This window comes from Gossypium hirsutum, chromosome D07 (genome assembly GCF_007990345.1).
Source record: "Gossypium hirsutum isolate 1008001.06 chromosome D07, Gossypium_hirsutum_v2.1, whole genome shotgun sequence".
NCBI classification, from domain to species: Eukaryota; Viridiplantae; Streptophyta; class Magnoliopsida; order Malvales; family Malvaceae; genus Gossypium; species Gossypium hirsutum.
The window spans coordinates 3507769-3528793 of NC_053443.1; the positions used below are offsets into that span (position 1 = coordinate 3507769).

Consider the following 21025-nt stretch of genomic DNA (forward strand, 5'->3'; position numbering starts at 1 on the left):
GATACCCTTCAATTGAGTTATACATGTTGTATTATCTATTGAAAAATTTGAGAGATTTCGAAAGAACCAAATCCAACATTCTTAAAGAAAGATATTGAGATCTTGTTTATAAGTCATTATACTTTATTTAACTAGTAAGAACTAAGTTGAGGAGGTACAGTTGCGAATTAGGCCCAAAATACTAAAGGTAACTTTATTATTCACAAGTCATTATTTTGATTTAATACAACTTTTTGAAATTTTGATGTAATTAATTAGTCCTGCACTTCAAAAGTCTTCCCCTAGGTCCTGCAGCTTGTTGATAATCTGGAGTGCATCTCCTTCCAACAAATTCTTCGATACCCAGTTTGTAGAGTAAATTCAAGAGCCTTTTTTTTTTTCTTTGCTGTCAAAGCCTCTGCTGACTCAAGGTTAGTGACAGTCCCATGCTTAACAACTGCGCAAGCCAACACAAATCCATTACAGTCTCTTATCAAAATGCCTCCTCCACCAGCCTTTAGTTCACCATCAAAACTCCCATCGAAGTTCACTTTAACGAAGTCCGGAGGAGGAGGTTTCCATTTTTGCATAGTAGAAGCCTATTTAAGCGCTGACTAATAGCTATTCACTTTTCTAAATTTATTACAGTAGCTTTTGATGGAGTTCATTAGATTACCGACCGTTAGCTTCTTTAAACCATTAATCTGCTTGTTCCTTGTTCCTTACATTCCATAAACCCCCAATCCATCATAAAAGAAGATGGAATTGCTCCTTGTCAATGGAGTTGGTCGTTGATTCCAGCCAATCCACGCCTTTACTGGTTTCAGATTCCATAACGTCGGTAGGGAACCATCAAGGTAGCAATGCTAACTTAGCATTACTACAGTCCTTCAAAGCAAGCATCTCACGTTTGCAGCTAGTGTCTGGACTATTTAAACGTCTCGCAATATTAGAAGTCGTAGGTAGACTGTCACAACAAAGACTCCAAGCAAAGTGACACACTCTCGGCAGTAAGGAGGACTTCCAGATTTTCTTATGTGGGCCAAATCTCGAAATTCTTTCAGCCATGGCTCTATAAGCACCTTTAACGGAGTATCTACCATTACTACTTGGATGCCAAATTAGTTTATTCTCTCCATTACCATCAAAAAGCTTAATATTAAGAATTGCTTTGGCTTCATCCATGCAAAATCAAGGATTTTGGGGATTGAGAAAATTAGGGGTTTCTAAGTTTAGGCGGGTATATTAAAAGGGTTTACGATTCCTTACATATACGATTTCAATTACTAAGGGGGGTTTTGCTAGTTTTGGATCCCATTGTTAAATTATATTTTATTATTTTTATTGGTTAAATTAATTTACTTAAAATTTAAGTTTCAGACTTAGATTTCAAGTAAATTCAAGATATGAAATATTTTTATTCCAAGGAAAATTAATTTTTCATCTTTCCTTTATTTTGTTTTGGATTATCGAATTTTGAAAAATTTTCAACATTTTGACATAGCATCTAGTTTTTTAAAAAAAATTTCTATTATGTTTATGCTTTCATCTATAACAAAGTTAAGTTATCAAAAAATTTCTCAAGTTTTTAGGAGTTTCTTCCATTTAAAAAACACCATGAGAGCTTTTTTGATACAATATTAAATGTGGGATGGGATTGCACAATTTGAATTTGAGTTAAACAAGAGTCAAGACTAGAGGCGAAATTAAAAAAAAATTTAGAGGGAGCCAAAATTAAATTTTTATTTTTACGATAGCAAAAGTGTAATTTCATCATTTTGATAACTTATATCTTTATAATTTTTAAACGATTAAATCAAATTTTTATATTTTTAGGGAGTGTCAAAGTGTAATTTTATCTTTATTAATTTAAAATTTTAAAAATGTTAAAAGGCATAAATAAAAAAAAATTATTTTAGAGAGATCGGGGCCTTGCCAACCCCATAGTTCTGGGGTTGATTAAGGCAACACCATATAAATGTTTTTATAATAATAATAATAATAATAATAATAAGGAACAAAGAAGTAAAAAAAATAGTCAAAATGTTAATCGAACATTAATGGGAATCAATATATAAAGTAGAATTTTACACCCATGAGTGTCAAGTTCTTAAGTCAAACTCGTCAAATAACATTCTCTTTCTTTATCCCCTCATTGATCCCAAATAAATTCAATAATAAAAAAACTTATACTAACACCCACGAGTGTCAAGTTACTCCTCCAAAATGTAATATGTACTTTGGAAAATCTCTCACTAAACCTATTTTAATAAATAATATTAAAATCTAGAATACCAAAATAAATAAATAAAACCCTAATTTTTAATTTTTTTATTATAGGGATAAATCTTAAAATTATATATAAATTTTGGTCAAATATGCAATACTATACATAAATTATGATTTTGTGCAATTTTGCACATGAAATTTTGATTTGATTCTATTTTCACAAATTATTGAAATAATTATCGATATAATATCATTTTATGTTTATATATTGCATACATAAATAATTATATTTATCTAATATGAAAAGAAAGTGATGTATTTATTTCTTTAAATATATATATTTGAATCACAATCAATGTAACAGCCTAAACTTTCAGTGGTAATGAAAACGGTGATTTGAAGTCACCAATTCCGATGAGTAAGCTCATAAATTTCATTATCTTGTATTTATGAGTTAAATGTGATTTTAGAAAGATTTGTGAAATACTGATTTGAGTTTAAAAGAAATTATTAGGTTAATTAGTTTTAAAAATGGGGTATCGAGACCTAAATTTTATAAACCGAGCCATAAATATTTTTATAAATATTTACGGAGTGTCATTAAGGTAGTATTAAAGTTTCGTTAGAAAATTTTATCGTTTCGATAGTTAATTAATTAAAAAGGACTAAATTGAAATAGGTGCAAAACTTACTAAAGTGATTAAATAACATAAATGGTAAATAAGGGAGGACTAAAAGGGAAATTAGACACCCAAGGAATGGCTGAGGCGGCATAAGCAAAAAAAAATCTTGGAATTAGGTGATTTAAGGACAAAATTGTAAATTTTGTGAAATTAACTTAAATAAATTGAATGCTAAACTTTTCTAGGTTATTCTTCTTCTAATTTTCAGTCCAAAAATGCCATTGAAGGTCCTCTAAGCTGGTTTTTCATATTTTTGCATCATGTAAGCTTAATTATTGCTTTTCTTTTAATATTTTTTATGTTTTTGAGACTTTTACAATTAGGTCCAACTATCTAATTCATTAGTTTTTTATTCTATGGGTAATTTTGAAAGTTATCATTGATGAGTGCTGAATTTTTATGATGAAACATGGATTTTAAGTTTTAATTTTGTTATATGATGATTTTATCAAGTAATTTCAATAGAAATTGATTTTAGGACCAAATTGTGAAAAATATTAAATATTAGGGTTTGGTATTAAAGTCTATTTATTGAGGGCTGTGTAATAGCTTATAATATTTAGATAAAGTGTTAATTGAGAAAAAAAATTATCTCATTTGATAAGTTAATTGGTGAGGGACTAAATTGTAAAATTAATAAAAGTTCTAGTAATTGTGCAATTTCAAAATTTGAGGGGTATAAATTGTGAAGTGGACTGAAATTGAAATATATGCTAATGAATGAAAAATTTTACATTCTAGATTAAGAGCTCGTAGATCAACGAGAAAAAGGGAAATTAGCCGAGTAGTCTCTAAACTATTCCCAATTTTACAATACAACCCAGGTAAGTTCATATGGTTAAAATTTCATTATTATTTGTTAATTTAGGAATGATATAATATATTTATTCATATTTTGTTTTTGAAATTAAGATTATTGTAAAAGTATGAAAATTGAATCGAATGTTTAAAACAAGTAGAACGCAGGATTGAGTACGATCGTTCTGTGGCAAGAATGAATTGACGGATAAGACCATGGTTGGACCATGACAATGTTTAAATGTAAGACCATAGCTAGGCTATGGCATTTTAATGAAAAGACCATAACTAGGTTATGACACTTTGAACGTAAGACCATGGTTAGATCATGGCAGTATAGATACATGTGTAAGTGTCACGGGCCGCAGTTCAAAGCCCGTGACCAGCGCACCAAATGCATCCAATGGAGGTCTGTTGCTCAGATGGGGATCATTTGGCCTACGAGAACTGGCCCGATTCAAAGAGCTGTTGGACAGGCCTGTCACATTGAAGCCTGATGGGCCCGATAATGAAGATAGGACTATGTAGTCTTAGAAGTTCTAATTGTACACAGCTTCTAATTCTGTAAACTTAGAGTCCTAATTGAATACAGCTTTTAATTGTAGCCATCGGTTTTGGGGGAGCTCAACTATAAATAGAGAGCCTCCCCCTCATTTGTAGGAACTCTTGAATTGTTTCATTATTCTTTGTGAATAAGAATTGAGAGCATTTACTCAAACACTTTGCGAGCGCTCTTTCTGTTGTTCTTTTGTAGCTTCTTTTGGCACAATCGCTTCCGCTATACAAGTTGGTGCCTTGGAGGAATTCTAAGGAATCCTCACTTTTGGGTGTAAAGGCTGACTTAGGCGAGTTTGGAGCAAACGGATCGCCTAAGGCCGCACGGTTTGCGAGACGAAAGGTCTAGCCCCGTGATAAGTGGTATCCGAGCCAAGTTTTGAGCCAAGCATTCGAGTTGATTCAAAGGAACCGTTGGGATGTCGAAAGAAGAGTTCGAACAAAGGTGGGCGAGGAAGTCTTTGAGGGAGACAATATCGGCAGTAGAGGAACGTATGGGTAAACTCGAGGGATCCATGGCGGATGTAAAGGAGGCACTCGATGGGGTCGAGGATCGCATAGCAAACTGGGAGGAGCAGTCCAGAGACTATGTAAAGATGTCTCTTGATTCCACCATGGATAAGGTAAACGAGTTGTTTAATTCACACAGGGATAAGCTGTCGGAAAGGAATGATGCTCTCGAGGCCATGATGATGGCTTTGAAGGAGGAAACAATGGCCACGACGAGGGCTTTGAGCACAAGAATAGAGGAGCTCGAGGGAGAGCTGGCCTTGTGTCAAGCAACCGTGGGAAAAGGAGTGGCGAATGCAGCACTCAGTAATGAGGATGTCCCAAAGCCGAAAGAGTTTGTAGGGACAAGGTCTGCATGTGATGTGGACAATTTCTTGTAGAGGATGGAAAACTACTTCCGTGCCAAAGGCATCATGGAGGATGCGGTTAAGGTAAACACTGCTTCAATGTTTCTTACTGACATTGCGCTTTTATGGTGGCGAGGTAGGACCACAGATAAAAGGCAGGGTGAGATTGGGACGTGGCAAGAGTTCCAATGCGAATTGAAGGAACAGTTTTACCCAGAGTTTGCCGAGGAAGAAGCTCAGGCAAAGTTGCAAGGGATAACGCAACGGGGCACAGTGGGGGAGTATGTTTGAGAGTTTAAGGAACTAATGCTCCAAGTTTTAGATGTGACCGATGAAGAAGCATTGCTTGCTTTTCAAAAGGGATTGAAGCCGTGGGTCAGACAGGAGGTGGAACAAAGAGGTGTCCAAAAGCTGTCGGAAGCCATTACAGTAGTTGAGTCCGTGGGCAAGCTTGGTCTAGGGAAAGACAAGCTTGGGTCTTCCAAGTCCGAGGAAAGGGGCGTATGTGAAATGAATCACAAGGAAGACATTGTTGATGGCAATGGCCACGGCGACAATAGTGGTAAGGGGAAACCACGAGTTGGGAAGAAGAAACCCAAGAGGAAAAGGGACAAGCTGAAATGCTTTCTTTGCGATGGTCCACACATGTTAAAGAAATGTCTGAAGAAATCCGCGCTTAAGGAGAAGCCGGTGGGTAAGGCCTTGGTATTTGGTTCGAGCGCAAGGGGTGTCGAAGCCAAGGAGGCCGAAAGCGAGAAGAAGCAAGTGGAGTGCTTCTTGTGTCATGGTCTGCATAGGTTGCGGAAGTGTCCGAGTAAGTCTGTCATCGAGGGGAACGATGGAGCAGACAATGAGCCCAAGAAGCTTGGTTCGAGCAAGGGAAAAGCCGAAGCCAAGAGGGCAAAGAGGAGCAAAAAGAAGCAAGTTAAGTGCTTCTTGTGCCGTGGTCCGCATGAGTTGCGGAACTGTCCAAAGCAAGCCGGAGTCAAAAGAAAGGCAACGTCTGAGCTTGGTGAGTCGTCAAAGGGGCTTCCACCCAAGGAAGAGGTGAGTTTGTCATCGAACATAGTCGAGAAAGTTGCGATGAAAACAGTGAAGCTGGGACCAATGAGGCTCAAGTTGAGTGAAGCGTCGGAGTTAGCCGAGTCATCGACAAGGCTTCCACCTATGGGAAAGGTAGGTGGTGAATCAGACTTCAAAGGAAAAGAAGCGATGCATGTGGGACAGTTGACCAGAGTAAATGCGACGAGTAGGACGGCTCGAGTTAGGAAGCGACAGAAGCCGAGGCAAAAATCCCGAAGAAAGGGAAAGGCTAAGGCGACGAGACGAGACCGAGGCGAATCAAGTCAGTGCCATTCAGAAGTCGCAACGAGGACGTTGCGAGAATGGGTGGGGGAGAATGTCACGGGCCGCAGTTCAAAGCCCGTGACCAGCGCACCAAATGCATCCAATGGAGGTCTGTTGCTCAGATGGGGATCATTTGGCCTACGAGAACTGGCCCGATTCAAAGAGTTGTTGGACAGGCCTGTCACATTGAAGCCTGATGGGCCCGATAATGAAGATAGGACTATGTAGTCTTAGAAGTTCTAATTGTACATAGCTTCTAATTTTGTAAACTTAGAGTCCTAATTGAATACAGCTTTTAATTGTAGCCATCGGTTTTGGGGGAGCTCAACTATAAATAGAGAGCCTCCCCCTCATTTGTAGGAACTCTTGAATTGTTTCATTATTCTTTGTGAATAAGAATTGAGAGCATTTACTCAAACACTTTGCGAGCGCTCTTTCTGTTGTTCTTTTGTAGCTTCTTTTGGCACAATCGCTTCCGCTATACAAGTTGGTGCCTTGGAGGAATTCTAAGGAATCCTCACTTTTGGGTGTAAAGGCTGACTTAAGCGAGTTTGGAGCAAACGGATCGCCTAAGGCCGCACGGTTTGCGAGACGAAAGGTCTGGCCCCGTGACATAAGACCATAGTTGGGATATGACATTCTGATTATAAGACCATAACTGGGTTATGGCACTAAAAATGTAAGACCGTGGCAGGGCCATGGCAATGCATGTGTAAGACCAAAATTGGACTATGGCACAAAAAGAACGATGTACTCATATCCGTAAGCTGTTCTTCGATTCAGTAAGAAATGGTAAGAGACTTATGTGAATGAATTGAAAGATTTATAGATTATTATTGATATTGATCTGAAGGAAGTGTGTTTATTGATTATATTGTATCTGACAGGGAAAGATGTATGATTTATTTACAATTTAATTTATTATATTATATTAAGTTCGGTAATATCAATGTTTAACCTATTGAACTTGCTAAGCTTCATTAAGCTTACTCGTGTTGTTTAATGTTCTTGTAGATTAACGTGTAGCTGGAATGTAATAGCCCGATTTTCAAAAATGTCGAAAATAGTGGTACGAGATCATCAAATTTAGAAAATAAGCTCGTAAATTTCATTATTAATAATTACGAGCCAAATATGATTTTTAAGAGATTGTTGAATTAGTAATTTGTGTTTTATAAAAATTTATTAAGTCAAGAAATTGAGGAAAAGAAGTATCGAGACCTTGATGTTATAAACCGAGCCGTAAATATTTTTATAAATATTTACAAAGTGTCAATATGGTAGTATTAAAGTTTCGTCAGAAAATTTTAATGTTTCGGCAGTTAATTAATTAAAAAGGACTGAATTGAAAAGATACAAAACTTGCTAAAGTGATTAAATAGTTTAACAATTAAATAAGGAAGGGCTAAAAGAGAAAATGGACACAGTTAAGTGGCTGTGATGGCATACCGTTAAAAAAAATCTAAGATTTTTATGTATTTAAGGACAAAATTGGAATTACAAAAAAGTTTATGTGGCCAAATTTTATTTTAAGGATTTCAAGACCATTTCTTCTTGAAATTTCGGTGGGAAACAGCCATGGAAGAGGGTTTGGAGCTGGTATTCCATATTTTGGCTTCAAGCAAGTTTAATTCTGCTTTTTCCTTGAAAGTTTTATATTTTTAGACTTTTACAATTATGTCCAACTTAGTATTCTACTAGTTTCTCATTTTTTTGAAAGTTTTGGAAGATACCAATGATAAATTTCATATGATTTTTGTTATTTTATGATGAAATTGAGATGTTAATGGATGTTTAAAGGTGTTTTATTAAAGAATTTTGGATGAAAACGTATTTTTGGGATTAAATTGAAAAGTATTGAAATTGTGGATAACTTCTAAAATTTCATGGAATCTATGGGCTGTTATTGATATGTATGAGAATTATTAGTCTTGAATCAAGGATTATATTGCAAGAATTTCATTTTCCGAGCATTGGGACGAAATTGTCATGTATTAAAAGTTTAGGATCAAATTGGTAATCAATATTTTACACTAAAACTGTTTTGGGGAGCAGCAGTAGTCTAACTTTGAAAAATCACCAAAAATTGTGGGAATTGAATTAGAAGATGAATAAAATATGAAATTAAATCTTATTGAGTCTAGTTTCTAATAGAAGAAATGGTGTAAGTAATGGAATTGAAAATCATGAGATATAATTAATTTTGTGAGACAAGGTCAGAATGATTTCGAGCTCCCCTGTTCTGACTTTAGAAAATCATTAAAAATTGTAAAAAAAATAACTATGGGATAAAATTTATATGTTTAGAATATTGAATGAGTCTATTTTCAAAATAAACAAACTAGAATATTATTCTAATTTTGTACAATGAGATAATTAATTTTTAGTGAAGAGGGGTCGAAATTGTCAAACAGTGAAACAGGGGAAACTTTAAAGAATAAACTGTACTTATTGGCTGAACCAAAAATTCTGAAAATTTTATGGTAAGAATATATGTGAGTATAGTTTTAGGTAAAATTAACGGATCTTAATTTGGAGCTCTGTAGCTCGAGATATAAATAAATTAGTGACTCTGACTCAGACGGACAGCTTGAATTTATATATAGGAAAATAGTGATAGTATGGATAATGTTGTTTAAATGTGTTATATACATTAAGGATGTGGAATGGAAAGGAGGAGGAGGAAAAATTGGAAAATATATGAATGATTTGTGTATAATTGGTAATACGCTCGATTATAATTGATAAACGATGAAATAGAAATGATGCATATATTTTGTGCAGTATTGGTCATGGTTTGAGCTCAGGTGGAAAAATAAAGTTTCATAGTACGTGTGTATGGTATATTTAGCATATGATTTGGCATGAAGTGATGTCATGAATGGGTACTGAATTAACACATGTTAGTAAGTTTAAAATAAATATTGTGTTCATCCATGCTTATAATGCTTTGCTATATGTTTATTTGGCTAAGATATTGGGCATACATGCTTAGACTTTGGCTAAGTTATGGCTGAATTATGCCATGTTAAACCTAAAATTTATGCATTGAAATAATAAGAGCTTGAATGAAAATATGCTTGTGATATGCATAGGAAACGGGTGTGGAAAGGTAATGAAATAGTAAGTTCATATGGTTGAAATTTAATGATTAAATGTTAATTTCATGAATTATATAATGTATGATGAAATATATTTATTGTTGAAATGAGAATAAAATAAAAATGCAAAAACCGAATAAATGATCAACTTGAGCGGAACGCCGGATTTGAGTGCTTCTGATCAAGTGACAAAGTGATAAGTGGTAGCTTTAGCTACACTTATCTGATCAAGTGACAAAGTGATAAATGGTAGCCTAGCTACACTTATCTGATCAAGTGACAAAGTGATAAGTGGTAGCCTAGCTACACTTATCTGATCAAGTGACAAAGTGATAAGTGGTAGCCTAACTACACTTATCTGATCAGGGATAAGTGATAAGTGATCATACGTAAGACCATAGTTATACTATGGCAAAGTGAAAGTGAAGTACTCAATTTTCCGTAACCGTTCCCTAATTTGATTAAGGATGGTAAGTGACAAATTGGCTCAAAAGAATTATAGAAAATGGATAAGTGGTAGTGCATTTATACCAGGATGATGTTGTTATTTAAGCTAAAGTGATATTTTCATTGCAAAATTAAGAATTTCAAAAATGTGTTAATGAATGGTATAATCGATAAACGTTGAGTTAAATGGTAAATACGTATTAGTGTTGAACTTAATGACATTGAATTGTACATGAATTAAATGGAAATTGCTAGTGATATGATTTAAATTGTGAGCATGAGAAATTGCAAATTGAATGAAATGGAAATGAAGCATTGAATTGCATGAGTATGTATCGGGTCTCGTAGGCCCTAATTATTATGATCATAATATTTTGAGGATATATTGTGAAAAGTTATAGAAGCATGCTAATAATTTTGAAAGTTTTTTTTAGATGGAATTTTATAACTCGGTTAAACACGTTTACAAATTTATGTGTTCTGGTAATGCCTCGTACCCTATTCCGGTGTTGGATACGGGTAAGGGGTGTTACATGGAAGATCGGATCAACACATCAAGCTACATTATCTAGTTTATTCCGGTAGTTTTTGCAATGTAAATTTTGGTTTATATGGTATGTATAGGGTTGGTTTGGCAATGAAATAGTTTGAATTGTGGTTGTGAATATTAAATGTTTGTATGCATGTAATTAGTAGTAGAATTTGGTAAATCAATGAAATGAGTTAAATAGGTAGGTATAAGTAAATGAAATATTTGTGATGTTATGTCATGTTGAGAACATTTTTTAGCTTGTATTGATTGCTTGGTTGGGATATATTGGTGTATGTAAATGTTGAGTACAGGTTAATGTCAAAATGGGTGAGAAAAGTGGCCTTAAAATGGCCTATTTTCGTCCACACAGGAAGAGACACGGGCATGTGTCCCCTGCTTCTAAGAAAATTTTTGAAATTTTGAGAAAATTTCCTGAGTACCCGGTTTAGTCACAATTCACTTCTAAGGTAAATATTGGGTCTCGAAGGTCCTTCTAAGGGACAATATGGGTGATATATAATTGATTCTTAATATGTGTAACAAAAGTTGGGAAATGTCCGTATTTAATTCGTAAAGTTCGATAATACTCCGTAACTTTGTTCTGGTAATGGATAAGGGTTAGGGGTGTTACATTTCTTGGTACCAGAGCTTCGGTTTAGTCGATTCTCGGAATGATAGTAATGTGTAAAATGTATAGAAATACATGACATATAAATCTGTGATTGTGTGATGTGTATGATTCGATCTAACTCTTGTTTTCTTATAGATTGTAAAGATGTCAGAAAGATCTGAGCATGCTGAACATGATGAGGTCAGTAATAGAGTACAAACATTTGAACATGGGACAAGTAGTAATGTCTCAATTTCTCCGATTCAAGAGCAAGAACTTAAAAATATGTTCTTTGGGTTTATGAATCAATGGTTTAATGAATTTATGCAAGAAGAAATCAGACTCAACAAACTCATCCCCCTATTGCATCGTCCGAAGTGCCTCCGATAGCACCTCCTCCGATGATTGAATCCAGTAAACGTACTCCGATCAAAAAATTTAAAAAATATGGGGCCGAAGAATTCCGAGGTAGGTCAGATGATGATCCTGTCAAAGCTGAGTATTGGCTTCAGAACACAATAAGAGTTTTTGAAGAAATGGCTTGTTCCCCGGATGATTATTTGAGATGTGTTGTTTCCTTACTGAAAGAGGAATCATATAATTGGTGGGTGACTATAGTGACTGTGGTGCCGAAAGAGAAAATCACTTGGGAATTCTTCCAGAGTGAATTTAAAAAGAAATATGTTGGCAAGAGATATTTGGATAAAAACAAGAGAGAATTTCTTGACTTGCGACAAGGAAATTAATCAGTAGCTGAATACGAGAGGGAATTTGTATACCTCAGCAGATGTGCCCGAGAAATTATATCAACCGAAGAAACAATGTGTATTCAGTTTGAGGAAGGACTGAATGATGAAATCAAAATGATGATTGGGGGCATAGATATACGAGAATTTGTCGTTTTGTCAGATCGTGTTCAAAAATTGGAAGAGGTATATAACAGAAAAATGCAGAGAGACAGAAGGAATAAATAATCTTACAAGAGAAGTTCCTCCAAGTCATTTCCAACAATTTCGGCTAAAAAGTCTAGAGATGATTTTAGTCGAGCCACTCCAGTGCCGGAACGATCAAATAAGAATAAGGCGGCTCAACAAGATTACAGGATGACTATTAGACCTACGGCTAGTGTGGGTAGTGTGCAAAATGTTCCTAAGCCCAAATGTAAATATTGTGGGAAAAATCACTTCGATGAATGTAAAGGCAAGGCAGGAGCTTGTTATAAATGTTGGGTCACCGATCTTTTTTTTCGAGATTGCCCTTAGTTGTAAAGAGAGGAAGAAGAACAGAAAGAGAAACAGATGACCACTTCCCAAAGAAGTAAACGTTCGGGCCAAAACAGTGCTACCGGGATTACTCGTTTGGGTATGAGAGATTCTGCTGCTCGATCAGAGGTTAGGGCACCTGCACGTACTTATGTTATCTGAGCGAGGGAGGAAGCTACGGCTCCAGACATAATAGTTGGTATATTCTATCTTTTTGATACTATTGTGTATGCATTGATTGACCCTGGATCCACGCATTCTTATATTTGCACTGCATTAGTAACAGAAAAGAAAATGCTTGTTGAGTTTACTGATTATGATATTCAAGTCACTAATCCATTAAGTCAAAGTGTGAGAGTTAATTTAGTGTGTCGAAATTGTCCACTGAAAGTAAAAGACTATCAATTCCCTATTGATTTAATGTTGCTACCCTTTCGGGAATTTGATGTTATTTTAGGAATGGATTGGTTGACAAAGCATGATGTTGTAGTAAATTGTAGAGAAAAACGGATTGATTTGAAATGTCAAATAGGTGAAATGATTACTGTTTAGTCTGAGAATCCGAAGGAAATTTTTAGAATTATTTCAGCTTTTTGAGCTCAGAAACTAATGCGTAAGGTGATGAGGCATTTGTAGCCTACATTCTTGATACCCGGGATTCGGAATCAAAGCTAGAATAGTTACTAGTTGTTAATGAGTTTACTGATGTGTTTCCTGAGGAGTTGTCGGGTTTACCACCTGATTGTGAGGTTGAATTTGTAATTGATGTAATTCCAGTAACAGCTCCGATATCGGTAACACCATACCGTATTGCAATAGTTATTGGACAAAGGGTTCATCAGACTGAGTATGTTTCCTTGGAATGCACCTGTCGTATTTGTGAAAAAAGAAAGATGGTTATTTGAGACTATGTATAGACTACAGACAGTTGAACAATGTCACAATTAAAAAATAAATATCCTTTGCCTCGTATTGACGATTTGTTTGACCAACTGAAAGGTGCTTTATTTTTAATTATGACCTTGTTCAACTGAAAGGTGCTTTGTTTGCGCAATTGTGTCTTTAACTCCTTTAACTCAGTTGGTGCCATACGGTATGGTGTTACCGATATCGGAGTTATTCCCGGAATTACAATATCAATAATAATCTATAAATCTTTTAATTCATTCACATAAGTCTCGTACTGTTTCTTATTGAATCGAAGAACGACTTACGAATATGAGTACATCGTTTTTTTTGTGCCATAGTCCAACTATGGTCTTACACATGCATTGCCATGGCCCTGCCATGGTCTTATATTTGTAGTGCCATAACCTAGTTATGATCTTATCATCAGAATGTCATAGCCCAGCTATGGTTTTACACATGTATCTATACTGCCATGGTCCAACCATGGTCTTACGTTCAAGGTGTCATAACTCAGTGATGGTCTTTTCATTAAAATGCCATAGCCTAGCTATGGTCTTACATTTAAACATTGTCATGGTCCAACCATGGTCTTATCTGCCAATTTATTCTTGCGACAGAACGATCGTACTCAATCCCGCGTTCTACTCATTTTAAACATTCAACAATAATCTTAATTTCAACAATAAAATATGAATAGATATATTATATCATTACTAAATTAACAAATAATAATGAAAGTTTAACCATATGAACTTACCTGGGTTGTATTGTAAAATTGGTAATAGTTTAGAGACTACTCGGCTAATTTCCTTTTTTCTCGTTGATCTATGAGCTGAATGTAAAATTTTTCATTCATTAGCATGTATTTCAATTTCAATCCACTTCACAATTTATACCCTTCAAATTTTAAAATCACACAATTACCCTAACTTTTATAGTTTTTGCAATTAACTCAATCACCAATTAACTCATCAAATGAGATAATTTTTCTCAATTAACACTTTATCTAAATATTATAAGCTATTGCACAGCCCTCAATAAATAGACTTTAATACCAAACCCTAAGATTTAATCTTTTTCACAATTTGGTCCTAAAATCAATTTCTATTGAAATTACTTAATAAAATCATCATATAACAAAATTAAAACTTAAAATCTATGTTAATTCATCATTAAAATCCAGAAATCATCTGTGACAACTTTCAAAATTACCTATAGAATCAAAAACTAATGAATTAGATAGTTGGACCTAATTGTAAAAGCCTCAAAAACATAAAAATTTCAAGAGAAAAGCAAGAATTAAACTTACATGATTCAAAATATGAAAAACCAGCTGAGAGGACCTTCAATGGCTAATTTTACCCTTAAATCACCTAATTCCAATTTTTTTTCTGCTTATGCCGCCTCAGTCGTTCCTTGGATGTCTAATTGCCCTTTTAGTCCTCCCTTATTTACCATTTATGCTATTTAACCACTTTAGCAAGTTTTACACATTTTTCAATTTAGTCCTTTTTAATTAATTAACTATCGAAACGATAAATTTTTCTGACGAAACTTTAATACTACCTTAATGACACTCCGTAAATATTTATAAAAATATTTACAGCTCGGTTTATGAAATCGAGGTCTTGATACCCCGTTTTTAAAACCAATTAACCCAATAATTCCTTCTAAACTCAAATCACTATTTTACAAATATTTCTAAAGTCACATTTCACTCGTAAATACTAAATAATAAAATTTACGAGCTTACTCATCGGAATTGGGGACTCAAATCACCGTTTCCATTACCACTGAAAATTCGCTATTACAATCAAAATTTCATGTATATATTTGAATCATAATTAAAAATTCAGGTGTGTAATTGCACCAAATCGATTCGATAGATTAATTTAATTTTAACCGAAATTTAAACACATATATTATTTAACATTATTTTAACAGTAAAAGCATGCTTTTAAAAAGTCAAAAGCAACAAGGAGGGCCCTTACTCTGAAGATTAGACACCATAGTATAGTCACATATATTTAGATTGGAGCATTTCAATCAGCCTAGGCCCAACCTTCAGTTTAAATAGAGTGTGAATTTGAAAACCCAACCACCCACCCTTTATCTTGTTTAAATGATGACAATAGGAGTGAGTAAGGTTTCGACGCTTAACATCTGGTTTTTGATAATTTAGCCATCTCAGCCTGCAACTCTTGCCACTTCTCCTCAACCCTAAGCCATAATAGCCGAAATATTAAGAAACATCTTATTAACATGTATATAGTTCAACTTAATAGATTCTATTTTCATCTGATGAATGATTGGCGATTTCGAGTTTAAGTTATCTGCTCGTTTTGCAAGTAAATTTTACTGGCCTTCGCCATGGGGAGCTATATAATGAATTAGGAGAGTCTTCCTCTATAGACCAAATTCCTCTTCAACATGGCTTTTTAGATTTTTTTTAAAATATTTTTTTATCTAAAAATATTTTCCCTTTTTTTTTAACTTTTAGAATTAGAATTAAATTCACACTTTTTGTAAATTGTTTGGAGTTAAATTTATTGATTTTTTTAGAATTAGAACTAAATGACTAAATTTGTAAAACATTGAGAGTTAAAGTTTTTTTTTTGAAAAATAAATTTATTAATTCATTCAATAAATGAAATCATACAATTCAGAGAAAAAATCATTAAATTAGTTAAATTTTTAGATTTAAGATCAAAGTGATGAAGTTTGTAAATTATTTCAGGATGACTTAAATTTTAAAATTTGAAAATATTGGTGTTGAAATTGAAAGCTTTTGAGTTTTTAAGTTGAGTGACCAAAATAGAATCTACCCAAAAGTTGGGTGACCACCCCGGGAATTTACCCTTAATTTTATATGTTATTGTATAATTTAGAAAGGACAATAAAAGAAAGACAGGCGAAGAAAACAAATAATAAAGCGCCAAACGTGGGTTATTTCCTTCTCGTTGAAAAACCGAATCAGTCAAGTCAGTCTCCGTTTTCACCTTTTCTTTTTTCCGCCAAAAATTACAGCTTCAATTATTCAATTTAAAACTTTTACCCCAACCCCACTTTAAACATATATTTTTAAAATTTTAATTTTTTATTTTAAAAACCAAAATCCAATTAGTTTTTTGTTAATTTTAAATATATATTATTAATTAAATTTTAATTTAAAATTAAAAATTTAAATATCATATATTCAAAACAAAAGTATATTTTAAACCTAACTTTTATCAGCCAGCTAATTAAGGGTGGGTTTGGATGAGCGATTGGGTGCAGTACGGTGCGTTTAGCTTATTTTTTATCTCACGCTACAGTATCACTACAGTATCTAATCTCACCGCTACCGCTATTTTTACTAACCGCAGTAACCGCAGTTAAACGCAACGCCCAACCAACCTCATGCTAATTCAAACTTTGAAAGACAACGAAAAAGAAAGCTTTTTTTTAGGATTATCTAATTCCTAGCAGCTCAATCATTATCAAAATCAATCAATTAAAAATAATAAGAATAAGGAAGGGAGGAAGGAAGATCATTCTTAGGTAGGAGGAGAAAAGCAGCTAGCTTGAAAAGAGCCGCTGTCTTTTTGATATATCAGTCGAGGTTTTGAATTTTTAGATGGCGATACTATACGCGCTGGTTGCGCGTGGATCGGTGGTGCTGGCGGAGTTTACGGCGGCGTCTACGAACGCTAGCGCGATTGCCAGGCAGATTCTAGAGAAACTACCTGGAGAAAACGACTCTCACGTTTCGTATTCACAAGATCGGTACATCTTCCACGTCAAACGCACCGATGGACTCACCGTTCTTTGTATGGCTGACGAAAGTGCCGGGAGTATGTCAATAACCTCTCTCACTTCTTTTTTTCTTTTCTTTTTTTCTAATGGAAATTATTGTGAAAGTTAGTTTCCATTCTCTTCTACTGAAAGTGAAGCTATATTAGATTGATGCGATGCGCTTGTGTTTCAGTTTCAATTACTTTTCTAAGTACTATTTGTTTGTTTCAAGTTCTGAATTAAAGGGAAATTGGAGATAAATACTATGTAATTTAGAAGAAAGGTGAAGTTTAATGCTTGGTTGACAATCTAGGGTTTGATTTGAAGTTCAAAAGTGCAATCTAATTTTTCTAGAAGTTGAAAATTGGTAAAAAAAAAAAAGGATTTTTCCTCCTGATCATGTCTTTTCAGCAATAATAGCAATGGGTAATGCTATGTTCCAAGCAATTGTTGCTCATCTTCTGATTTTGAAGGATCCCTTCCGGTGTTTATTGCTGAGTTGCAAGCAGAATATTTATGTTCTTCAGAACAGTCTTATGATTTTCCACTAATCATATGGAGAATTTTAGCTAGAATTTGTTTTGGTCTGTAAGCTAAGTTACTTAAACTGCTGTGAGTATCGGATACAGATATATTCAATTTTTCTCTACTTTTCTTTTTATGTATTTGGAGTCTCATATCCCCTCATGTCTGGATATGCCTTGGAACTAGTGTTCAAGTAAGTCAAGAAAATGAAAAGTCAGAGAAACATGGTTTGCGAGTGCTTTTCCTTTTTTTCTCTTCTTGCTAAGAAATCTTTGGTCCAAACTTTTCTGATAATAAATTGTTTGAATATGGCGGATGTGTTTATTGTATCTTTTGCAGGGCGCATTCCTTTTGCATTTCTTGAAGACATTCATCAGAGATTTGTGAGGACTTATGGCCGAGCTGTCTTTTCAGCCCTTCCTTATGGCATGAATGATGAATTTTCAAGGGTTTTGAGTCAACAAATGGAATACTACTCGAGTGACCCTAATGCTGACAGGATAAATCGACTAAAAGGTGAAATGAGTCAGGTAGGTTTTAAATTCTTTGAACTGGTTATCAATTCTTTTATTTCTAGATTCTCATTAAAAGGTTCTTTTTCGTGTTCAATCTGAGAACAGTGGTGTTCATTTGAATGCACAAGGATGAACTTTTACCTACTTCAAGGATTAACTATATTGTTGTTTGCATCACATGGAATATCAATTTTCCTTTTTGATCTATTACAGACCATTTAAGGTGATCCTTAGATTTAATTGTCACCTGCAGTTATTGCCTTTTCAATCAAGGGCATTCAACTTACGTGTTTTGTTTTCTTTTTCTTTTGAGACCATGCTCTCATAATGTTTATTGTACTCAAATAGGTGAGAAACGTAATGATAGAGAATATTGATAAAGTTTTGGAGAGGGGTGATCGGTTAGAATTGCTGGTTGACAAAACTGCCAACATGCAAGGAAATACCTTTCGCTTCCGAAAGCAAACTCGCCGTTTTAGAAACACAGTATGGTGGAGAAACGTCAAACTTACGTATGCTTTCTGAACCATTTAACCTCACTTTTTTATGTCTACATGAACAGTTAGCATTCTTTGTAAATTTGCTCCTGGAAATAGAAGAGGTACTAGGATTAGATGAATTTATCTCTCACTAACTTGCTTTGCACATTGCAGGGTTGCTCTAATAATTCTCCTCCTAATAATTATTTATGTTGTGCTGGCTTTCGTTTGCCATGGGATCACACTACCTTCATGCCTAAAATGAGGTCAAGAGCTTGAGATTCAAACTCCTTCGGTACTTGCCCCCTTTCCTCTTGCTTATAGTTTTATTTGTTTGTTTTTAGTTATATATAATGTTTATGTTTATGTTGAGTTGAATTGAGTTGATTTTATTGTTTATTTATTCAATGTGAAGAGTTAGAAATGTCATGCTTGTTCCTGTGTACCATGTTTCTTTTAGGAATTCGAAATTGCTTGGTTTTCTTTTGAAGACATGGCTTGATTACTCGAACTTTATGGTGTGTGTGTGTTTACTTTTGGGTTAAAAGTTTATATTTTTCTTCATTGCTACTCCTATTTTGTACGTTTTTAAAGTTATTTTAGTTATACAAACAGCATTAGACTGATGTGCAAGTTGTTTACAAATGTTTATGCGAACTCAACTGCTTGTTATCAAGGTATGCCCTTTGGTTACATGCATTACAAACATCATGGGAGCTTACTCAAAAAAGCTGTAGATTGTAAAAATCCATCAAGTTTGATATTTAAATTTTGACATGTCCTTTTATTTTTCTTCATGATCTTTAAACATCCTTTCTCATGAAAGGGCAGCCGCGGTTTTTCAAATTATGAAAATGAATTATGAAATTACTTGTCCAAGGGGTAAATGTGGTGTTTCTCAAAGTTTGACTGTCTCAAAGCTTCAAGCTTACCTGCAATCAATGATCAGTTGAACTAAAAAGGCTGTCTCGTTGACTAAATGGAGTGGCAAAAATATTTGAATTCAAGTTTTTAGTTGACATCAGCTTTGGGTTTGATTCCTAGATAATTCTTTACCCTCACCCGTTATATATTAAGGTTGTCTCCTTCTTTACAGAAATAACTTGTTTGAAAAGAGCTTCCCTAAACCAAACATTCTTCCTTGTATATAAGGACCTTGGCAAAAGTGTTATGGAGGTTCTTATACTATGAGTTAGATTATATTTTGTTCTTTCTACTAAAAAAATGAGTAAATTAGTCTTTGTATATTAGGTCAAAGTGCAAATTCATTCTTTTTATTAAAATTTTTATTTATTTGTATTGTTAAAAATTGGCGTGATTGACAGAATAACCGGACAAAGACATTTTACTAATAACATGGATCTAATGCCAACGTTCATGAACCAATTTGTAATAACAAAAATGGATGAAAATTTTAACAAAATGACTAGTTTGCTTTTTGAATTTTAGCTCATTTTTCTAGAAGAATAATGCAATCGGACTTTTATTCAATAAAATTTTAAGCGAGTACATTGAGACCCACAAGCTTCAAGTGTTCCTAACAATAAACTGGGTTATACACATGAATGCCATTGGTCCGTCAGTCGACATGCCTGCGCTTGAAATCTTTACACCATTGGAGGCATTGGAGGTAGTATATATCGTGATGGGATTTCTTTGATGTTAATCAAGAACAATCACCTCGAAGGTACATCATGTTTTCAGTTCAAAATGTACTGCAGCTTCCCTCAGGTGTTTCATGCGAAGTGCTAAACCATACTTATTTAACAATTCCTTCAAATGGACTCAAGCTGTTGTTATCCTGAATAGGAGTGATCATTCCAGTGGAAAATGCATCCTATTAAGTAAACCAGAACCGTTTGGAGTCTTTGTACTGAAAACCAACCTTAATGTAATTCATATTCTTTTAATTTCATTAATTTTTTTTATTACAAACACATTTAGTCTAATTTTGTGAAAGTGGACTTATTATGCAGATCTGACTTAGTTTCTAAACAAAATTAGTTCTGGGTCACTTGCCTATTTTAAGTCAATTTTTTCATGAGAATTAACTAAAGTGACTGAATTTATTAATACTAGATGTTCAATAGTGTAATTTGATTAAACTAAAGGTTCAAAATTGATACTAAACTAAGCGATCTAAAATGTAGGTTGCTCGACAACTTTGTTCTTTTTCTTTTACTTTCTTCGGATCCTTCAAATTCCCCAAACTTTTCTGGAAGTCATTGCATGATTTAACACAAACAGAAACAATGACGAGCCGTAAGAAAAACCTCTGATACAGCAATTTGCAATGGTTTGCACTGATCTGTAACATTAACTTGCGGTGGGCTTCGTAGCTTGAATTTAAGCAATGCTCTACAACTTAATAATGGACACGGGAGCCATTCAAATGAACAATGTCAAAGACAGAAGGAAAAGTA

The 21025-nt window shown here is 34.2% G+C and overlaps 1 protein-coding gene across 1 annotated transcript; it reads left to right on the forward strand.

Annotated features, from left to right (window-relative positions):
• The first annotated feature begins 16694 nt into the window (after nucleotides 1-16694).
• On the forward strand, nucleotides 16695-19228 carry LOC107953767 (vesicle-associated membrane protein 711). The gene is made up of 4 exons (XM_016889165.2): nucleotides 16695-17142; nucleotides 17948-18138; nucleotides 18472-18635; nucleotides 18777-19228. The coding sequence occupies exons 1-4, from the start codon at nucleotides 16926-16928 to the stop codon at nucleotides 18865-18867; spliced, it is 663 nt and encodes a 220-aa protein (XP_016744654.2). The 5' UTR covers nucleotides 16695-16925; the 3' UTR covers nucleotides 18868-19228.
• Nucleotides 19229-21025: the final 1797 nt, after the last annotated feature.